This window comes from Dunckerocampus dactyliophorus, chromosome 18 (genome assembly GCF_027744805.1).
Source record: "Dunckerocampus dactyliophorus isolate RoL2022-P2 chromosome 18, RoL_Ddac_1.1, whole genome shotgun sequence".
Classification (NCBI taxonomy): Eukaryota; Metazoa; Chordata; class Actinopteri; order Syngnathiformes; family Syngnathidae; genus Dunckerocampus; species Dunckerocampus dactyliophorus.
Genome location: NC_072836.1, coordinates 19460550 through 19482641, shown reverse-complemented (window position 1 = coordinate 19482641; position 22092 = coordinate 19460550). Strand labels below are relative to the sequence as shown.

The 22092-nt window shown below is 40.7% G+C and overlaps 3 protein-coding genes across 4 annotated transcripts in view; 1 reads left to right on the top strand and 2 right to left on the bottom strand.

The window, feature by feature from the left end:
• Window positions 1-87: 87 nt before the first annotated feature.
• Window positions 88-4947, bottom strand: atf7ip2 (activating transcription factor 7 interacting protein 2). The gene is made up of 12 exons (XM_054760452.1): window positions 4863-4947; window positions 4426-4511; window positions 4219-4350; window positions 3990-4055; window positions 3873-3904; window positions 3753-3784; window positions 3620-3666; window positions 2926-2971; window positions 2804-2853; window positions 2642-2713; window positions 2381-2568; window positions 88-1106 (listed from the first exon to the last, which is right to left on the bottom strand). Exons 2-12 carry the CDS (start codon window positions 4495-4497, stop codon window positions 896-898), a joined length of 948 nt encoding a protein of 315 aa, XP_054616427.1. The 5' UTR covers window positions 4498-4511; window positions 4863-4947; the 3' UTR covers window positions 88-895.
• Window positions 4948-5787: 840 nt separating this feature from the next.
• Window positions 5788-20123, bottom strand: emp2 (epithelial membrane protein 2). 2 transcript variants are annotated; one of them, XM_054760465.1, is made up of 5 exons: window positions 19930-20123; window positions 9817-10027; window positions 9631-9739; window positions 9418-9558; window positions 5788-8381 (listed from the first exon to the last, which is right to left on the bottom strand). In XM_054760465.1, exons 2-5 carry the CDS (start codon window positions 9892-9894, stop codon window positions 8212-8214), a joined length of 498 nt encoding a protein of 165 aa, XP_054616440.1. In that variant the 5' UTR covers window positions 9895-10027; window positions 19930-20123; the 3' UTR covers window positions 5788-8211. The 2 variants fall into 2 exon arrangements, with proteins under 2 accessions (XP_054616440.1, XP_054616439.1); XM_054760464.1 differs by lacking the exon at window positions 19930-20123 and adding an exon at window positions 19070-19254 and having other exon boundaries at window positions 5789-8381.
• The window catches only part of nubp1 (nucleotide binding protein 1 (MinD homolog, E. coli)), a 30633-nt gene continuing 18272 nt past the window's right edge, over window positions 9732-22092 (top strand). Inside the window, exon 1 of the mRNA XM_054760449.1 lies at window positions 9732-9768. Coding sequence (XP_054616424.1) covers window positions 9736-9768 — 33 coding nt within the window. The 5' untranslated portion in view covers window positions 9732-9735. The remainder of the gene's footprint in view (window positions 9769-22092) is intronic.

Here is a 22092-nt window from a genome sequence, read left to right as displayed (position 1 = left end):
CAAAAGCAAGGACACTAAGTCATATTATGGTATAGTTATCTCTTTATATTGTCAGAAGCTCAATAGTAAGTAATGTGTTCATAACAATAAAACAGTAAATAGGCCAATTGTCAGTTTTTTTAGGTAAATTCTATTAAATTTTTAACAATGCAACATTTACTTGTACAACATGACCTTCATTTTTTTAAAATCATTTTATTCATTTAAAAATAACTTTGTATGTACAACAGACACACAAATACTGTACAAATACTGTAATGTAGTCACAGAGGCATTTCAGAGTACAGACATTCCTCGTTGATGGTGGTTATTTGGTTCCAGGCCTGACCACGAAGTAGGATTTCTTACTTATAAATTGTATATTTTCAGTTATAGTTAATAGCATAGAAAATGTGTTTACAACATTCTACATATGGGTTTTAACACTAACAAGAGACCTCCAGCTGTGAAATAGCACCCCTATAGTCACCTTTACACTCATATTACCAATATGGTATTAAAAAAAAGAAAATATGACAGAAGTGTTTGTTTCTTTTTACTACTACTAGGGGTACTTCCTGCAGTGGCTATTGTCTCACCAATGTGATATTGCTGACACCTAGTGACCAGCGTAGAATACTACATACCACATGTCTTTCAATGCATTTTCTAAATGTCTTATTTGTATTCTAGTTCATTTTCTCATTTTTCTGCACAAAAATACTTAATTTAGGCCAAAAAAACATACATTTTGCTTAAACATGCATATTTTTGACCGTCGTCAACCACAAAACAGCTATTTATTAATTTGTATAAATTTAAAAACTGATAAGAGTGAAGCCGCGAAATTCAAACCGTGACGTGGCGAGGGACGACTGTAGACCCTTAACCCAAACAACCTCCTCTCTTTCTGGTTCTACTCGGGTATGACTGCAGACACCACATCACTGTAGGGTCCATAGCGGCCATAAATGTCTTTGCCCACCACAGCAACACACAGCTTGTGCCCTGGATTGTATTTGGTGATGGACACGCACATCGGCAGAGGTTTAGCAAGCACCGTCCCCAACGTTCTCCAAGCTGGGAAGACCCTACTTCCCTTGACCTTTTCCATTGTTAGCAGGATACTGGAATGTGCACACAGAGAGAGAGACAAAGGAGATGTGAGCAATGATATATTTCCATGAACTCACACACATAAGGTTGTCCATTTTAGTTGTTTCAGTTGAGGTATACATAAAAACAGATGATTTAAACATGTTGTCCCTCATTATTCAACAAGTAACAAGGTCATAGTGCAAAGAAGGCTTCAGAATGTGAGTTGTAGCAACAAGCAAGCAGCAAATATTTATTTTTTTTGCACAAGCAAGGAGCAAATGTATTTATTTACTTAATTTTGCTGTTCAGTTTTCCACCACAAAGGGCTGCCATTGAAATGAAGTAAACAAAAGATGAGCAGGGCAAAGTTTGACCAAGTTATAACAGGCACTTTGTCTCCCATATTCATGGTTTTGTCAAGTGCGCATGGTTTACTGTTTTTATTTATTCTCTCTTCTCCTTTTTTATGTCAAACGGCTGTACAGTAATGCCTCGCCACTTCGTGCTTTGAACGTCGCAGCTTAGCCGTCACAGTTTTTCAAACATGTTGTTTCGTGGTTGAACACTGCCCATTAGTAGCAGTCAAACATATGCATACGTAAGCGAATGTTACGTATTTTTGGTCTAAATGAAGTATTTTCAAGCATACAAATGGCTAAATGCACTAAAACACAAATGCAAGGCAGAAGACTCTAATCAAAGACATGATGATATGAAGTATTCTACACTGGTCACTAGGTGTCGGTAATGTTACTGTAAAGTTCAGTGAGACACACAAGCAGCAGAGTTGATCACCGGAACAACAGGCCTTTATTGCGGGTTTGAATGATCTCACAACAGGCACAATAATCCCTTCTGTTTCGGCCGTAACCCACGCCATGGTAAAACTCGACTATGAACCCCCGACGCTACTTCCTGACTTCCCCCTACTCAGCTCCCCTTGCACCGGAACACATTGACAGCAACACCCTCAAGCGTGAGTCTATTTAAGTCTTCAATGGCTTATGCCTCCGATATTGGGCAATACGAGCGTAAAGGTAACTATATATAACTAATAATAATGGGGGGGCTTTACTTGACTCCATCATAAGAGAGAGGTCTGGCTTACGCTAAAAAAAAAAAAATGCATGTAATTAATTAAATAAACACTATTTTTTTACAGCCCTAGTTGTTGCACAGCAGATTTCCAATTCAAACAGTGAGTGTAATGGCTTTTTGGGGATTTTATCATTAAACAAGGTCTGAAATGAATAGATGTAAGATTATTTGACTCTTTGTTGAGCACTTGGAACAATATTTTTACCTGTAGCTTTCCATTGGTGGCAGAGAGGTGTCCTTCTCGTCTCCATTCCACATCACCGACAGGCTGGCAGGCTGCTTGATGAGAGCCAAGTGGACAGTCATTTTTCCGGGGATGTTGTAGGACGCAGCCTCCATGTTCAGGACGGAGGGGAAAGGGTTCAAAGGCAGGGGAGGATACGGAGGCTCGTCCTTTGGAGAGGAAAATCAAACGGGCGCGGTGAGATGATAAATACGGCTAAAGGTTGGTTATTTAGTGTCTGACCTGGTGTGAGGATGTGTGTTGGACGCTGTTGCTCTTGGAATGCGAAATAGGTTGTGCTTTCATTTGCTTCATCTGTGGTTTCACACAGAGGGACACAGGAATGAATGTTAGCTGGAAGACAGAGTTGCCACACACTTGACAATAGCATGTAAAGCATCCTACCTCACTCACGGGAGTACTCTTACTTAAGTCTGCCATGGCGCTCATTATAGCTGGATAGACAGAAGCAGAGGTCAGAAAAACATGTGCATACATTCACTTTGATGCATAAAAAAAACACACACCTTGATTTTCTGCGTGCATCCTCTGTAAAGACGATTTGGTGGTTTCCTGAAAAGGAGGAGGAGTTTATACAGATGACTTTGCACTGCAATGTGCAGTATCAAAAATGTGGGTGTGTTGTCATGCTACGAATTTCATGGCTTCATTACCACAGTTGTTCAAAAATATGTTCCTTCGTAAAGCATGTTGTTTTGTGTTTGAATACGGCCAATTAAAAGGCCAAAAATATGCATATTTAAGCAAATTTCATGTATTTTTTTTAAGCATATCCCTGTATAAAAATGGCTAAATGAACTAAACTACAAATACAAGGCATTCAGAAGACTCATTCAAAGACGTAAATATTACACTGAGACAATAGCCAGCGCAGGAAGTAATGTACAGTAAAAAATGAAGAACAAGGAACTCTTCCAATGCTAACATGTGTCTTATTTTCTGTTATCATGTCTACTATATTGCGTAATATGAGTATAAAGGTGACTATGAGTGTTATTTCATGTCTAGAGTGCGCTAATCATGTTATTTAGATGGTCGTAAACAGGTTTTCTATGCTCTAACTAGGAAAATATTTGATTTCTAATTAAAGAATCCTACTTTGCGAAAATGTACTTATCACCGTTGGGTTTGGAACTGATTAACCGCGAGAAACAAGGGGTTACTGTACTCCTCAGTGTCACGACTTGTGTCAAGACTTACCATGATTTCTATGAGACAGTTCTTCTTGGTTTTGTTGTGCTTTATTTCTGTTGACAGTCAAAGTTTCAATGACTAGGTATCAAACAAAATTCCAGCAATGACAGCTGTTATTATAATAATAACAGGCTCTTACCCTCTGGCATGCTCTCCTCGTCAGAGTCTAAGCTGCACAGTAGAACACGACATTGTTTCACGGTTAACTTGAAACCATTTCAACACAAAATTGACATAACTGTTGTTGAAGTCGACTTACTTGATAACTTCCCCATCGACAAAAGAAGCACTCTGAAAGTGTGGAGATTCGTAGGTTTGTCATATATGGAAAACATATATTGAGGTGGGCGTGCGTGTGATTCAGGGGTTTTCAAACCTGTTTCTCTGACTTCATGGCGGCAAGTGCTGCTTTTGCTCTCTTTGTAATAGTGTCAATACGTGCCTGCGGACCAAAAGAAACAGACAAAGCATGCATAGATCTAAATACATAAACAAAAAATACATGTGATGTGCCACAACTAAACAAACAATAATTGAGCCAATAAAATCTGCTGGAAATGTCAGTAGTCACTGTTAAGGCGGACATCACCGCGAGTTGTACCGACCTCAAGTTTTCGGATGGTGCTCTCATAATGGATGTCATGTTGAAGTAGTTGAATGGTTTCTGTTAAAAACTGAAGCCTGGAGTTCCGCACTCTTACTGCCTTTTGCACTTCCTGCTCGATCATTGCCTGCAGCTAAAGAAACACACATACGATGCATTTTAAAAGCGTACAAAAGCGTTCAGCGTTGATTACCGTGGTGTCGCTTACTTCGGATTGTGAGAATTTCAACTTTTTTTTCCAGTTCCCAGACTCATCAGACTCGGGGAGCAACCGCTTCATTCTTTAAAAACAAACTGAGACAAATATGGAGGGTTCACGTTGACCAAGGGAAATGTGTCGCACTTAAGGCTGGAAACACCAACAACAAGTCACAGTGGGGCATCAGCTACTGTACATTATTGTTGCCATGGGGATGCTGTCAAGATACCATCCTATAAATTGAGAGTAACAACGACAGTTACTACTAACCGTTTTACCACAATGCAAAAACTAACTTCAAACAGCCAACGCGCTATGAAGTCAAAAGTCTGATTTAATAAGTTAGCCTGATGTCGGCAGGGGGTCCTAAAAGATAGCTAAATCAAATACAACAAATAAGTAAATAAATCTATACGAAACTGAATTTAAAAAAGCGTAACTAATACCTTTAAAAACCTCGTACAAGACACCTTTGTTTTGCTCGGGTGGGGCCACCTTCTCCTTCGTTGGTTGTCCTTCTGCTTCCTCGCTTGATTGGCGATTGGCACGCAACGTTCAGCGGGAAATACTGCCACCATTCGGTGAGGGTCGTGAATCGGGATTCTACACTATCCAATTGCATATGCTGTATATACTATGTTTTTTGTAATATCGATGCATCTGTACATGATAATGCAATGAAACATTTGGCACAAATAAAGCAAATGCATTTTACTGTTCAATACAAGTATGCTCGTGCAAATCAGATCGAGTTGTTGCTCCTGAGCAGATAGATGCTAGTGGGAGTTTGTGCAGTCGAACTTTAAGCGCTACCCAGTGGCGTAGTTCACTGCTAGTCCACTTGATGTCGCTAGAGGACAAAGTCGAACAAACTAGTATATGGAAAAAGGAAGCCATACCACAGAAGAAAATTATGTACCACTTAATTGACCATAAAATACACAATTTGACTGTTTTTAAATAAATGTGAGCATTAAAAAATAATAAAATAAACATGATTGGATTAATTTTAAAATGCCAAAACAGAACCTATTCTGTTATTATTAGCTAGTGAGTTGCAGTTAAAAGGCAATATTAGAAATGCAAACATGTTTCAGAAATTAATTTAACAGTATAAAACATTTTAAAAATTTAGATTTTTTTATTAAAATGTTTTTTTTTAAATAAAAACAGAAATTCATTTTATATGATCTCATTATTAATTGAAAAAAACTTTGGAGTACTTTAACCATCTAGTTAATTAAAAAACAGTACCAGAAGTAAGTTAAGATGGGAAAAAGACAAGAACAACAGTTCTTAGGCTTATTAAAGAATATTAAATAAGCAAATCTGTGGAGAACAGCTTCATAAAGTATACAATTTGTAAAAAAAAAAAAAACCAAACAAACAAAAAAAAACCATCATGCCCAAAATGTTACTTTGATCATGTTCCAAGTAGCATCTCGACATAGCAGAGCCAAGCCCTTCCATCCATTTCCCTGAATCTTTATTGGAGTCAGGCTAGAGAGTTATCAGGTTTGAAAGAAATAGAATCGTGACAAAACAAGCCAGTGCATCACTGATCATGTAGCTGAACTCTGCACATTACTACATTGTTGTACATTGTTTCCAAATTAAAAAAAAAAAAAGATTCTATGTTAAAACCACACCAAGAAAAAGATTTAAAAAATTAGTGCTACATTGTAAGCAAATATCGATGGTACTGTCGGGAGGCACAATGCAATGGCACACATATCATCAGAGACACATGCACATAGAATAATGTCATGTTAATATGTGCTACAATTGTCTTAATAAATAGATTTTGTGTCACTTTACTTCTGGTTGAGGACAAAATAATATATAACAGTGACAAAAAAATAATAATAATAAGCACACATTCCTATTTCAAGTTTGCATGTTTAAATCCCAAATATCACAGCACATCATCGCTTTACGTGTTCACCGTTAAAACAGACGCAGTCACAGACAACATGTCCAAATCCTACAAATCATATCGCTAGACTTCCTCTATGCTATGGTTAACATACGCTTTACTACTCGTTATTAAAGACATTAGTACTTCAGTCTTAGAATAACTATGCTACACATACACAGCAAATATATATGTACAAAATGGTTCATTTGTTAATAGCTTCTCAGGAAAAAAGGTGTGGACCCAGTGAGACAAAACCAACGTGTGTGTGTGTGTGTGTTTTTTTTTTGTTTTTTTTGTTTTTTTTACTGGAATACAGTGGGACCACGGTTGGTGTTTTTTGGTTAACGACAAAAAATGTTGGCATACAATATGACGATATTAATACACTGCATGAGTTCAACTGTTTCCTTCATGAATTTTTAATCACAAAACATCCTTGTTAGCAGGCCATTAGCTTGCTAATACAGTGGCACCTCAGTTAGCGTACGGCCCAGTTAGCGAGTTTTTCAGTTAACATCAAAAATCTATACCAACATTTTGACTTATTTGTGTATATTTTCCGGTTAGCCTACAATATGGCGCAGCGTCGTGTATTGTTATTAAAACACTGCATTTTTATCACAAAATGTCCTTGTTAGCATGATATTAGCTTGCTAACACAGTACAACCTCATACCGCATACGGCCCGGTTAGCGTGTTTTTTGGTTAACATAAAAAATTTACACCAAAATTTTGCCTCGTTTTGCGTTAATGTATTTTTTTATCACAAAACGTCTGTGTTAGCATGCTATTATCTTTGTACAGTAATACAGTGGAACCTCGGTCAGCATGATTTTAGGTTAACATAAAAAAATGTACCAAAAAAATTGGCTTTGCGTACGATATTTTTGTGTTATTAATGCACTGCCTGAGTACAACCGTGTATTTTTAAGTAAAAACATTCTTGTTGGCAGCCTATTAGCTTGCTAATACATGGAAACGGGAAACTGAAACCACCTCCATGGCTGTCTATGATGTCATCAGCGGGTGGCTCTGTAGTTCTTCGCTAGCCAACACCGTTACGCCACAAGTCTCTGCTTTCCTTTTGATCACGGCTGCAAAATAACCCACAACAGAACTTAAGAAAAGTTGCAAGTGCCAGGATTTTGATAAAGCAAGTGAGAAACACTGTTGAATTCAATAACTCATAGCTGTGACGTGAAATGTTCATTTATCGCTGGCATTCGTCCTTAATATGCATGTCCAAGTGTTTTCTGCATGTAAAACTATCATTGTAAAAGTTTAAAAACATGTTTTGTGTTAACATTTTTGGCTTTCTAGAGCGGATTCATTGATTGCGGGAAACTTTTGGTTAGAGTACGTTTTGGCCGGATGAAGGACGCTAACCAAGGTTCCAGTGGATTTTAAACCATATATTCCAGAAATGTACAAATTGATCAGACAGTGTGCCGTAAGTATACTTTGGGAAGCAGGTCACATGACTGTGGCTAGTAACTAGTAAACTAAAAGGTCAGATTAGCACCCGGTTGTTGTTAGTCCTCTTTTCATAGCTGTGTAGAACAGCTCATGGAGTCGACGTTCACCTAGATTTTATGCAAATTGGCCTTTGGCGGAGCAATACTTCTAGCTGGGGAAATCACATGACACTTGCCAAACCTGAATTGCAAATTGACACAACAGTTCATACAATAAAAATGTATCCTGAACGATGTTTTCGTAGCTATAAATCCACCCAGTGAGATTCATTGTACTTTTTTGTGATACAGGATGCGTGGTATTACGCTAGCGATACTGCAACGTGAACATACTGCACATTTGTTTTCCTCGATAACCTACATCCGAGTGGTACGTACGCCCGTGTGCCGACGCCGTGACGCCTACTTGCGTTTCCTGAGCACCAGATACATGACGCCACTGATTAGAGTCATTGGGAAGCTGACCCAGGCCAAAATGTAGGAGGATCCGTAAGAGCCGTCGTGGAGACTGGTCACATGGAAGGACTTGTTCTCAGCCGTGTAAATGGACGCCGCGATCATCACACACAGAGCTGAAGGGAGGAGAGGACAAGGAAGGGGGCGGGATTTAGACAAGGGATCTGTTGGTCCAGACAATCATGACAATAATATACCCGAATAGTACAAGTATATTACTACAACAGTTCAGCAACTTTTTTTTCTTTTTTTATGGACCTGCCAGTTGCTTTTGGTCGCCAATGACGTCGCCATGATTACACAGAATGTTACCAAATATAAGTATTCTTCGCACGATATGGCGATATGGGCTGAAGGAGGGGTTCCTAATCAAGTGGCCCGTTTTCCACTTTGTTTGTCAATTAAGTCGCTGCCGTCACACAAAAGTAGCACAGACCTGGCCAGTGATATCACACGTGTTGGGGTTCTTCACATTGTATGGGCTAAGGGGGGGGGGGGGGGGGGGGGGGGGGGGGGGGTCCTAATCAAGTGGCCCGTTCTCAACTTTGTCAATTCCGTTACCATGGTGACACAAAATGTTACATAGCATAAATAGCACTAGCTACGACCACAATAAGGTAGAATAATAAATCGTAAGTATGAGGAATAATAAAATGAGCTTTGCTTTGCTTTGCTTTGCTTTGCAGGCCCATAAAGACACCAGCACGGGTTCCATCTCTAGCCGGGGTGGTTTTGTTTACCTAAACCACAAAAAGGGATGGGGGTTAATTGGCAGCTGCGAGGGGGCTGTTATTTCCAAAATGTTGACAACTCATTACATACATCAACTTCATTTTTAACTTTAATCATCATTTGGAGTGCATGAGAAAGTGGAAAGGAAAATGTAGCTCTCTCTGACCACCAGGTCATTTATGAGCAAGTATTGTTGCACAACACAGCAGCAACAGAACCACTGTTGTCACACCAGTTAGGAGCAAACTGCTCAGCCAGCATTTCATCCAACGTTTTTCAAGCGCATGCAGAGGTAGGTAACTGCCGGATGTTGACCACTCACACTCATGTTCGGGGGCAATTTCTTTGAGTGTGTGTGTGTGTGTGTGTGTGTGTGTGTGTGTGTGTGTGTGTGTGTGTGTGCGTGTGTGTGTCACTCACAGGCCAATATCTGAATAATAGCAGTGAAGATGAATCTCTCTCCTTGCTTGAGCCTGAAGAGCTGAAGAATGAAGACAAAGAAGCTGATGCAGCATAAAATGGTGGCCAGGATCATGGTGGCCTGGACTGTCTGCAGGTAGGCTGAGGAGAGGGAGAGGAGGGCGTCGGTTTTACACGATTATGCCCGCGTCACATCCGCCCACTGTGCCTCACCTGCGTCAGGCGTATGGCTCTTCTCCACGGGGTAACAGGTGGCATTGCAGGAGTACCACAGGTCCGAGTAGATGACGTCCCGTCCAGGCGGCGACACCACCCACCATGCCTGGAGCACAGAAGCGTTCTCTCTTGAAGGTATGTTTGCAATGTTGTCAAAACAAGAAGAAGTGAGCCGGTACTCACGTTGTGTATGGTTGCAACAAAGAGCAGGACGGCTGCAGCCACATGGAATAGGATGATGAGGAGTAAGATGATCAGCATGGCTGCCCCCGCTGTCTGCTTAACTGGTTGCTGAAGATAAATGTCAAGAAAGTTGGTCTGCTGTGGCGTCGCTGGTGGCGTTTCCTTTTGCGTGTTTCTGCTGCTCGTCAGGCTGGATCAGGGCCTCTCACGTCTGGAGCAGAAATGACATGTAAAGACGAATCGCTTGGCTGCCGCGCAAGTTAGGATCATTGCACACTGAGTTTCCAACAAATCAAATATTAATCATGCCACGCACTTTTTAATCCGTTACCGGGTCCTGCGACTTATAAATAGATATCATGTTAATTCATACCGGCTGACATGAACCCAGGAGTGAACGATACCGTCGGCAGCCATGAGGGGGCACTCTAGGCTTGTGATAGTGCCGCTTATGTTCGTTAGCCTCAGGTGTGTCCCAAGTGCGGCTGGGGGCCATTTTCGGCCTGCAGCTTGTTTTTTTTTATTGGCCCACGTGCCTTGCAGAAATAAAAGTGAACCAGGAAAAAAAGGGACAAATAGAGCAAAAAGGCAAAGTGTAAAGAGAAGAAGCTGGAATGTTGATACTAATAACTGATTCTAAAACAAAGCTTTGTCTTTAAATATATACAGCTTATTTTAGCCTTTTTACAAATGTTTTAAAATCCATAACAATATCAAAGCGACCCAGCGCATCTTTTGATTTTCAGTGTGCGGCCCTCGCTAGAAAAAGTTTGGACACCCATGAGTATAGAGACCAGTTTACGACCTTCTAAATAGGGTTTTTAACATGATTAGAGCCCTCCAGGCATGAAGTAACACCCCTATAGTCACCTTTATGCTCATATAACTCAATATAGTGGACATAATAAGAGAAATCAGACAGATAAGACATAAATAGGACATAATATAGACTCACACATGTTGGTAATGGGAGAGTTCCTTCTTCTTGTTCTTTTTTTACTTCTATCTGTATAGAACTTCCTGACCAGTGTAGAATACTTCATATCATCACAACGTCTTTGAGTCTTCTGAATGCCTTATATTTGTATTTTTGTTAGTTTAGCCATTTTTATGCTTGAAAATGCTTCCTTTAGGCAAAAAAATGTGCTTAAATGTGCATATTTTTGTCCTAAAAATAGGCCGTATTCAACCACAAAACGGCACGATTGATATATTGATATATATTGATATATTTTTGAGTGTGGCAAGGGATTACTGTAGCATTAATCTTCTAGTTGGTTTCGGCAGATTCACCTCTCTGCTGTTTATGCTAATTTCATGCTTTAGCAACACAAGTAAATGTGCATGACCCTAAAAAAGACTACATTGGAAAAAAAACCCTCACGGTTGCATTTTTGCTCGGTGTGTCGATCCATCGAGCGATTCTCATTTAACCCTTCAACACAAGACGGCACATTTGCCGAAATGCACACACATGATTTGGATTTCTGGTAACTTCCACCCAATGCGAACATTAAAAGGAGCTGAGCAGACAGAGAGGCGCATACGTTTAAAAACACATGCGAGTGCACACACATACACATAAGCCAGACAGCCAAGGAATTAGCCCTCCCTGCCAAAATTGAGTGGTAGTAAAAACAGACTCCTCCCGCCGGCAGGAAGCGGGCCGCAATTTGTGTGAGCGCATGTGGCTGTGGGGGTGTCGCCAGCAGATAGGCCGGCCCGGTTTGAGGTGGAGAGGACAGGAAAATAGAGGGTAAATCATGAAATGATGGCGTGCACGGGCTTTGAATCATGTGACACGGGGGCTGAGGGTTGAGACTGGAATGTAAACTTCAACTGCTTTTGCTAAATGCGCCTCATCAGTCATCATTTCACATTGTTTGAACCCAAACTGTGATGAAGAGTATCTCACGGCAATGAACATGGATGTGGAAAAAGTTTAGAGACACTTTCTCATTGAATAGCATGAGAAAGTGTCTCCAAACTTTTGACTGGTAGTTAATAATTCTAATAACATATATTTTGAGCCAGTGAATGGGGCACTGCTCTCTTACAACGCTTCCATGGACACCAGCAAGCCAATTCATGACGGCATCATGTACTTTGGGTTGTGTATATTTCCACCTGCTAAGTCGACATAAAACACATATTTTGCCCCTCTCGTTCAGCTAACCAAAATATTCCACATACCTCTAAGTGCGATGTAGTGCAGTTCTACTCCGCTGCAAACTACAACCATTGACTATCCACTTAAAGCTGACAGACGAGAAGCAAGGGAACCCCAATGGGAAACGCAGAAAGGGAGGAAAACACACACATGCAGTAAATAAAAGATAAAAGCTCTGGAAAGCCACAATGTAGAAGCTTGTTGGAGTAATTATGTTTCAGGCAGCTGACATGAAAGCCTGTTTTTATATCCACTGCATGTAAAATTCTATGAACTACATTCCCCTTTGTGTTGAACTTGCTTCCATTAGTAGAAGCCACTGCCAGTAAGATTGGATTTATTCTCAGGTAGATATGGTTTATTGCGGGGTTTGTTCACGAGGTTGCACAACAAGCCTCCCCTACTCCTCCGAAAAGCTACATTGACAGAGCATATTTTGTAGAGCTTTATGCTCTCCCCCAATTTTTTTTGAACTGCAACTCTATTCAGTGTTCCTTGCTGCGCCTCACACAACCCCTGGTTTATTGTATGCCACAAGGATATGCTGGCTACAGGATTATGGGCTGCTGGTAACTCCTTCTTCAGTGTTGACGTTTCTGAACTACGTTTTAGCAACTTTACCACTAGGTGGGGTAAGATTTAATAATGCCATTGTGGTTTATTTTACAGACAAATCCAGTAAAACCTCGGTTAGTGTCATGAATCTGTTCTAGAAGCTGCAGCTCTAACCTAATACGTTTAGTATTCCAACCGAATCATTTTTTTTCCCATAAGGTATCATGTAAATCCAATTAGTTTGCTCTTGAAAGCCAAAAATGTTAACAAAAAACACAGTTTTAGAGTTTTACATGCATAAAACAATTCTAAATGCATATAAATGATGAATGAATGGTATACTTGAACCTTTAATGTTACTTTTACCTTCAATGGAGACGCGATTGTTGCCCAAGACATGACGCTGCAGCGAGATCAACATGGACACCACCTTCCTGTATTGCCATGAGTTATTTCTTGATCTCTGTTGTGTTTCTCACCTCAAGTCTCTGCTTTTCTTTTGATCCCGGCTGCAAAATAACCCAAAACGGAGTGCCAGCACTTCGATAAAGAAGGTGAGAAACACTGCTGAATTCAAGAAATACTGTAACTCATGGCAAAACAGGAAGGTGGTGTCCGTGTTGATCTCGCTGCAACGTCGTGTGTTTGGCAACAATCGCGTCTTCACTGAAGGTAAAAGTAACCTTAAACGTTCATGTATCCCTTTCATTCCTCATTTATATGCATTTAAAATTGTTGTACTTGTAAAACTATAAAAATGTGTTGTGTGTCAACATTTTTGTGAGTTGTGGTGTTACTGTGTTAGCAAAGAACTACAGTCAACCGCTGATGACGTCATAGACAGGCAACATCAATAACCTTCGTTTGTTAGCAAAGTGCTAACAAGTGCGTTTTGTGATACAAATGTCTGTCAAAAAGACAGTTGCACTCATGCAGTGTAGTAATAACATGACAAGACGTGCGCCATATTGTACGCTAACCGGATAATGTATGCAAACCGAGGCAAAAATTTTCTCCGTTAACCGAAAAACACACTAACCAAGGCGTACACCAACCGAGGTTCTACTCTAAAGTAAAAATGGTGATTAATCATGATGAAAAATTGTAATCATTTGACAGCTCTAATTTATACGCCGCTCTCTTTCTCGACTATCACTTAGCATTTATTTTAAAGTGTGACTGCTCTAATGCTCACCTCAGACACCAGCCAACAGCTGCACACACACACACACACACACACACACACACACACACACACACACACACACACACACAGTCGTGTCCACATGCCACATACATTTGCACTCTCTGGTCTGGCATGCATTACATTGTCTTCACAAATCTCATGGTGTATCTGTCACAGTAGACGTGTGTTCACAAAGCAGCAGCTGTGCCGTGTCAATCAGCAGGCAAATAACGGCCTTCGTTAACTCATTTAGACACAATCCTACAGCCACCAGTTGCTAAAATGTGTACTTTGTGCCCGTTTTATTTGCCCTTATGTTAAACTTCTCACGTCTTTAGCATTAAATGTGTCCTATCGGATGGTAGCCACCAAATACAACCATTCCTCCTTTCCACTCACCCTTGTAATAGGAGGCTAGGGGACTCTGTGCTTCTGTGTGTGTGTCTGGTTGGAAAATGCTGACATTTAATGTCCTTTTCTTTCATAAAACACAAAGCCACAGACTTAACTGGGCCTCTGAAACTCACTCCCCCGTCTCTCTCTCTCTCTCACTGTCGCGCTCTCTGCTCAGCTCCTCTCTTGCTGGCTTTTGGCAAAGCGAATGAAAAGTGATGACTAGAGAAGAAGAAAGGTCATGAAATCCTGCAGTGTAGCCCTCTGGCTCCCAATGAAGTTGCACGGCTGAAAAATGTGACTAAACGTATTAAAGCTTCCCCTCGGAACCTTTTGGAAGGATCTACTACCAGCAGACGTTCAGTGCTTTGTTTCTTGCCCAGGGATACTATTTGGCTGCACCAGTTGAACTTTATATTGTAGTATTTCTAGTAAGACAACTCCATTAAGTAATGAGTGCAATAATCAGAAATAAAATTGTAAAAATAACAATTTTTGGAAAAAAGTATTTTGAAGATGAAGACTTAAGGCAACTTAGGGGTCTGCCCCAACCCCACTTTGCTTAATTGTGTGTGTGTGTGTGTGTGTGTGTGTGTGTGTGTGTGTGTGTGTGGGTGGTCAGGGCAGTGGCATCATGCTGTGTAGGTGTGTGTGTGTGCACGCGTGTGTGCATGTGTATACACAGCAATCACAGTGCAAGGTCTATTTTTAGTGAAAACACACAAAAAGCATGTCTTCCCTGTCATGGAGTCACAGACTGAACAAAGCTTTGTTTATGGAAGCGCAAACACACACACTTTATATTGTCAACCTTCCACCTATTTACATTGAACAGTTGCAAAAATATTTCCATACACTTTCCATCGAGGTCAGACTCTTAAGATAAGCGATATACTATTGTGATGCAAAAATGTGATATGTATTATTTTTAGAACTCGTTCTAAGCTTTAAATACTTACAGTATATCTTAACACATTACATATGACATGCAGCATATTTTCCAGACTGTAAGTCACTCCAAACTGGAGTGCACAAATATATACTGTATATATATAAGTCACACTGGACCATAAGTCACATTTATTTAGATATTTATTTCTTCTGTCCGCATGTCTGTTTACAACGCCACATGCCGGTGTGCCTTTTGTATGACATTGTTTTCACCCAGTGGTCCGTTCCCGTGTGGACGGGATTATTTACTGATCCAACATGGTGTGGACACCATTTTTTTTCAATCCACCAAGAAAAACAAATGACCAGGCGCCTTCCCGTGTGAACAGGGCCCTTATAGTCCGGAAAATACTGTAACTTCATTCTTAGGGCATTGAATCTGTCGTAAATGGACAGTTGTCCTAGAAGGCGTTTCGCTTCTCACCCGAGCGGGCATCATCGGTTCATCCTCAAAGACTTGAGCTGTCCTATCTAGTCTGACTGGTGTGTGTCCCACCTAGTATTTTAGCATGAACCGATGAACCCTCCTCGGATGAGAGGCGAAACGTCTTCTAAGACAACCTGAACAGTCCGTTTGCTGTCCATTCAGTGCCCCGAGAATGCGATGACCTGGATGAATGTGAATATTCGCAGGTGCGGTAACTTGATGAACTTCCAAGCAGGAGGTTGTCTGTACGGCAGGTGTGACAAGCATTTGAGGAGCCCTATGGGTCTGTCTCCTAGTAAGAACCAGTCGGGGGTCCTGGGAACATGCTGGCACGCAAGCGTATAAGGTAGCACCTTCTTTAGATGTAGCTCCTCTCCCGACACACAAAGCACCTGGTCACAGTTGGCATCTTTTAGGATGTCATTCAAGAATTTCTGTCAGGAAGCTGCTCTTACAGACTGCTTTTCACTTTCTATGTTATCTGACTCAATCGCTCTAGTCTTTATTTCAGGCATTCTCTTTCTCAGTTAGGACATTTTCCCCACAGCACAATTTAGGCAGAAAATAAAAATGAACAAAAGACAACCTAATGCTTCTCAAATCGTGGGGCGGACCCCCCGGGGGTGGCGGATTTACTGTAAGGGGGAACATGAGAGGCCGGGAGGACTTTTAATATTCCTGCAGACCTGCCAACATTAATTTGTCATACTCAGCAAGCAGTTTGACTATAAAATATGCTTTTTATTCGAGTCCAGTCTGTACAGTACAGATAAATAAATAGATATCAGTTTCTCAATCGTGTTTCAAGTCGGATGGGGAGGGGGTGAAAATATTTCAGTCCCCCAGTGGGGGCATGACAGAAAATAATTGAGAACCACTGGCTTAGACCAGCAGTTACACAGTCGCAGCCTATGATGCTCCTTCATTGGTCAACCTCAGCAGCGACGTTTCAGTTGTTTCAGATACAACTTTTCTTTCATGAAGACAAGATCAGGTGTTGGCGTGCTTTCAGCCATGTTTGCTTTTTGATTCTTAAGACAAATGAAGTCAGTTTGTGAACTGGTTTGTTTCCAGTGTTTCTATTATTGTGGCGTATGAGGGCATTCAAGGTCAAGTGGAGCCTCCAAAGTCCAGCACAGCGTGGTAGGCATTTCCGAAGAATTTTTCCCATGGGAAATAATGTGAAGTGACTGTCTTTGTTCCTTTCTTAAGTGGACAGGCAATGTTTCAGCTAACAGTTTAAACAGAAGTTCACCACTGCATGTTAAAACTAAACCGGAACATCGGTTAGTGTATTTTTTGGTCAAATGTTGGCCAAAATTTTGCTTTGGTTTTCCGGTTAGCGTACAATATTGCGTGCGTCTTGTCGTGTTATTAACACGCTCCATTTTGGGTTATTTTGTAGCCGTGATCAAAAGAAAAGTAGATTACTTGAAGCAAGAAACACCACCGAATTCAAGAAAGAACTTCATGGCAAAACATTGTGATGAAGGCCTGCATTCAGGACAAATCACACTCGACTCCCAGTTTGAAAAACTGCAGCACATGCCTCTCAAAACATTTATGACCTATTCAAGCCAACTTTGAGAGTATAATACCTTGTGCATACGCAGTACACAGGTCATATGTGCTGTGCATGTCTTCAGGCATCATGCCCCCTGTTGGGCAACAGGAAATTATAAAAATATCCCAGCAAAGAGAAAACATTAAGTCAAGCTGGTGATTTTAAAATGCAATAATCTCTAAATTGTGACAATTTTGAGCACCCTCTTGAATGACTTAATACGACAACAAGGCAGACAAAACAGTGCAACCTGAGTTGAATGTAAGTTAACAGTAGGAGTAAGTGTTGTGTGTGTGTGTGTGTATGTGTGTGTGTGTAGTGTACACTAATTAGGATCTTGTAAAAATGGACAAATGCCCGCTTAAACACGTGCATACAACTGTTTTTCCTGCAGGGTTGAAAGACTTCCCCCTGGCATAGGTATTCTTTCATGTTGGACATTGACATGTTGTTAGTGTGAGTCAACACATGTATTTCACACACATTCCCAAAGTGACAGCCCTGAGTAATGGCTGCCACATGGCAGAGAAAGGTGAGGGAATATCAGATGTGGACCAAAAAAAAACACTTCCATTGATGCTTGCATCTCTATGCACACTTCTCATGTTGTTTTTTTCAATCTGTTTCGTCCGTCAGCACCTTTGAAAATACCTCATCACATATCAGCCAACTATCTGCTCCTGCTGCGTTCATGATGACAGAAAATATTGAAAAATCTAACACTGGGACTTTGGCTTGCTGGCAAACAGGAAGCAGAGAGGAGCTGATGTTGCAGAATACAACTTTGAAGTTTTCTTGAGGAAGGCCAGTTTAGGAAATTATACAGTCTGCACACTTTATGTTATTATAGATCATACATGTGCGTTAAAACACACATGATCTCATCCATTTATTCAGCAGCAAATGATGTATAGGTCCATTCTTTTTTATATAATTAATGACATTCAAAATATAATAGTATTATGGATATTATTTATGTTTAACATAATAAATATTTTTTTTCAATTAAATCCAATAATACAATTTAAACACGTTTTAAAGTTAATTTATGCTAGCACACTGCCTTTCACCCACACATCAAACAACTATGTTATAATCTTTTGTTCTAACAACTATTGGCTCGTACCAATAGTGAGTCTATATTCATTTCGTACTTGTTGGAAGCAACTTTTCTGTGACTTTGGTTCAGTTCAGCCACAGAAGATGTAACGCAGAAGTGCTTTTATTGTGAAGGCCGTAAGTGTGTTGTTGGTAGTCGGCCTTCCTTCATGTTAAGCTTTCAGAACGTCGGCGGTCATCTGAATAAAACCCTCGGTTAGACATTGTGCCTGTCTTTGTTTTATACACAGCACATAAATACATAGCATCACATTACAATTACATTATTTTTCATCGAACACATCCACCATCAGCCTGCATATTTGATTTTTGCCACTGGAGGGCGCGGTTTCGTTATAGCATAATACGCGTAGGCGTGTGACAAATTGGTGTGTGAATATTATCTAACTGTTTTTGTTATCCCATACGAATGCAAAAACTCGCAACAAATGTAAAATTATGATGTTTTTTTAACAGACAAGTTAAACTAACAACAAAGTGTCACGTGCTCTATTTGCCATATGGAAGCATACAAAACGCAGATTGGAATGTAAACAACTGAAGAACTGTGTAAATGTAATATCTTATTTCAGATGGATAAGAACAAGAGACATGTCCGGGTTAAAAACGTTTTAACTTAAAAAAAAATATTCATTCATTCGGTTGCGCACGCGCGCGCACGAACGGCTGACTACGCCCCTTTCATCAAAAACTTTGCTGTGCGTAACAAATACACGAAAAGAAGACAAAGTGTAATGAAATCAAGTACCACACTGTCCGACACGATTCGTGCTTACCTAATAACATATACCCGCTGCGATTTTGCGCCAAGAATAATGTGCATGAACGTGACATATAGAAAACATGTATAACATATAAAAGAAAACCTCCATGCACACGTTGACTCACCGAGCTTGGACCCAAAGGAATGCACACAAAACAGCGCAGCACCAAGCGGCACAGTCTTGTAAATACTCAAGTCGGCAAGTATGGCAAGAACAAGCCTCTTGACGCGACTCAACCGCAGCAACACACAGAAAAAGTTAAAAACGCACACTCGCTCGCACACTGGCCCGGCTGCTGTCGTGAACGCGCGTGGGAAGGCTAGAACTGGGCCTGGGTGTGGCTTTGGGACAATATGTGCGCGCGCGCGCGCGCGTGTGTGTGTGTGTGTGCGTGTGTGTGTGTGTGTGTGTGTGTGAGAAGGGGTGCCACAAGAGTGGTGACAAGCGGAAAGGGGGTAGAAAAATCATCAAGGGAACCTGAAGAGGCCTTTAAAAAGGCAGCCTGCTATCAAAGAAAGTTGAAAACCAAACAAATCAGCGTGAGAGGCTGGGGAAGAGGAAATTAAAAAGATGCAACATTTTTGTGGTTGAAGTACTTTGGTGGGTTCCATTGTGATTGTCTGCAACAAGAGACACAATGGATGGCTGGATGTAAAAGCGTGTTCATCTCCGAGCAAGTTGAAATGCATAGAAAGCCCAGAAGTTGTTGTTGCGTTGTGTAGCGCTTGTCTACAATCATGGCTAGATTGATTGATAGACAGACAGACAAGTAGATATACTGTACAGTCCAACCTCGCTAAATCTCAGTTCGAATATCGCTGCCTCACGATATCACATTTAAACAAAAATAATAATAAATGATCACTGTTTTGTGGTTGACTATGGCATATTAGTAGTCAACACATATTGAAAGGCAAGTTCTAAGTACTATTGTGGTCACTAGGCATCAGTAATGTTATGAGTCATGACGTTAGATCACATTACCTTCCACGCTGCCGAGCCGAAATGCCATGGCTGAAATCCAGCGGAAAAAAGTTCTCCTCTCATTCTGTGTGGAAGTGGTACGTTTTTGGCTTCTTTGCACTGTTTCCCCACCCCGTTTTGAAACACTTTCTGAGGGTTAGAATAAGTAAACTGGAGAGGCTATCTAGTTAGCTCGGTAGCTTGCTATGCTAGCGCCGGCCGTCTGTTATGTCCCTGCAGTGATCCCATAGCCTGCGCAATGTGATGTAAACAAAGAGTGGGGTGGTGTTTCATGTCTACACAGCTCTAATAATGTTTAAAAAAAACTTGTATTTAGAAAGTTATAAACAGCAGGTTTTCTACTCTCTAATTATGAAAATATTCCATTTATTAACACTGAATACTACTTTGCAGAAATTCACTTATCACGTCGGGTGTGAAACCAATTAACCACGATATGGTAATCCCTCCTTTATCACAATTAATTAGTTCCAGACCATACCGTGATAAGTGAAGTAGGATTCCTTATTTATAAATGGAATAATTTCGTAGTTAGAGCATTGAAAACCTGTTTACAACCTTCTAAATACGTTTTTAAACATTATTAGAGCCCTCTGGACATGAAATAACACCCTTATAATCACCAATTATACACTCTTATTACCAGTAAAGTAGACACAAGATATCTAAGACTCGTGCTCGTGTGTGTTGCTGTAAATGTGTTCTGGTGTGGGACAGGAAGTGACATCGGGGTTTCAGAGTTGAGTTTTAGCTTGGTGTGGGTTACGGCCGCAACAGTAACCCGTGTTAAGGATTATTGTGACTGTTGTGAGATCATTCAAACCTGTTGTTGTAAAATCCTGTTGTTCCGGTAACCTGTCTGGTGCTTGTGTGCCTCAGCCAGCATTACAGTAACATTACTGACACCTAGTGACCAGTGTAGAATACTACATATCATCGCAATGTTTTTGAATGGGTCTTCTGAATGCCTTATTTGTATTTTAGTTCATTTAGCCAAGAAAAAAATCAATTTTGACTCCTTATAGTGTGTATTCAACAATTAAACAGCATGATTTATTCATTCATATGTCTTTGAAGAACCGTGATAGAGAGAGGCCGCGAAATTTGTGTGAAAATTATGTGAAAAATCCAGAAGCCGTCCAGTGGTTGTCTACAACAAAGGACACCATAGCTGAAATGCAAAGTGTGGTTGTCTACAACCATAGACGGATAAATGAAGGAAATTGTATTTCCGTTCATTGGTGTATTTAAATGCATGGCAAAACCCATATGTGTCACAAAGTAGCACTTTTCGTACATTTTCAAAATTTTAAGTGCTGATGTTGACATTTTCCTGCGTTTGTGTCACCCTTTGCTGCTCTATTTGCGTTTCTTTCTTGTGCTCCTCATGTGCACCGTTTCACGGCGATGGGTGTTCCCGCAGCACACCTCTTTGGCCGCACTTCAGCGTGTCACAGGTCATCGTGTGAGGGAATAATACATTTAAGCATGTGGACTATTGAAGTATTTCATGTGACGATGAATAATTGCTGTATTCATTTACCTGCGGGGGTTTGAAAAGTTGGTGTTTATTCAATGACACACCCATCTCTTGAGGCATATCAGCGCCGGGGTGGAGCGAGTGTGCCATTGAGAGCTGTTATATGCAAATAATCGATAACTGAACAATCAACACTGGAATACAACCTCAACATTAATCCAAGACGCCCCGTCCAGTTGCATACTTGACTAAAAGTATGCATTGTGATGCGGGGGGATTTATGTGTGGAGTCATAAGGACATGGTTAGCCGGGGCGGCCGTGGGGAGGAGAAGAGGAGGGCATTGTTGAGGATTGTTACGCTGCAAATAATTCTTTGCATTTCTGGGCAAGCGCAACACGGGACTGTAATGCAGGAATGAATGCAAGTCACACAGCAGTACATCAGCATACTTGAGAGCCACATGTAATAAGCAAGATCAACTGATTAGCGAAGATGTCCCAGGGGATTGACTCAAATTGATTTGACAAAACTCAAGACCAAGAACAGACATTTAATCTGGAAAGGCACACGTCCGGTATGTTAACGTAACACATTAACAGTTGTTCAGCTACACAATAGCATACCTGGAACATACCTGGGAGGCTGAAAAGGCTAAATTAACACAACAAGCCAGCGAATCCA

Excerpts from the sequence above, each read along its gene's own strand:
- atf7ip2 (XM_054760452.1), bottom strand. The coding sequence starts at position 4,497 with ATGAAGCGGTTGCTCCCCGAGTCTGATGAGTCTGGGAACTGGAAAAAA. Across the intron at positions 4,056-4,218 it reads GCACCATCCGAAAACTTGAG|GCACGTATTGACACTATTAC; the intron begins GTCGGTACAACT and ends TTTGGTCCGCAG. Across the intron at positions 2,569-2,641 it reads AACACACATCCTCACACCAG|GACGAGCCTCCGTATCCTCC; the intron begins GTCAGACACTAA and ends TCCTCTCCAAAG.
- emp2 (XM_054760465.1), bottom strand. The coding sequence starts at position 9,894 with ATGCTGATCATCTTACTCCTCATCATCCTATTCCATGTGGCTGCAGCC. Across the intron at positions 9,740-9,816 it reads TTGTTGCAACCATACACAAC|GCATGGTGGGTGGTGTCGCC; the intron begins GTGAGTACCGGC and ends TCTGTGCTCCAG. Across the intron at positions 9,559-9,630 it reads GAGCCATACGCCTGACGCAG|CCTACCTGCAGACAGTCCAG; the intron begins GTGAGGCACAGT and ends CCCTCTCCTCAG.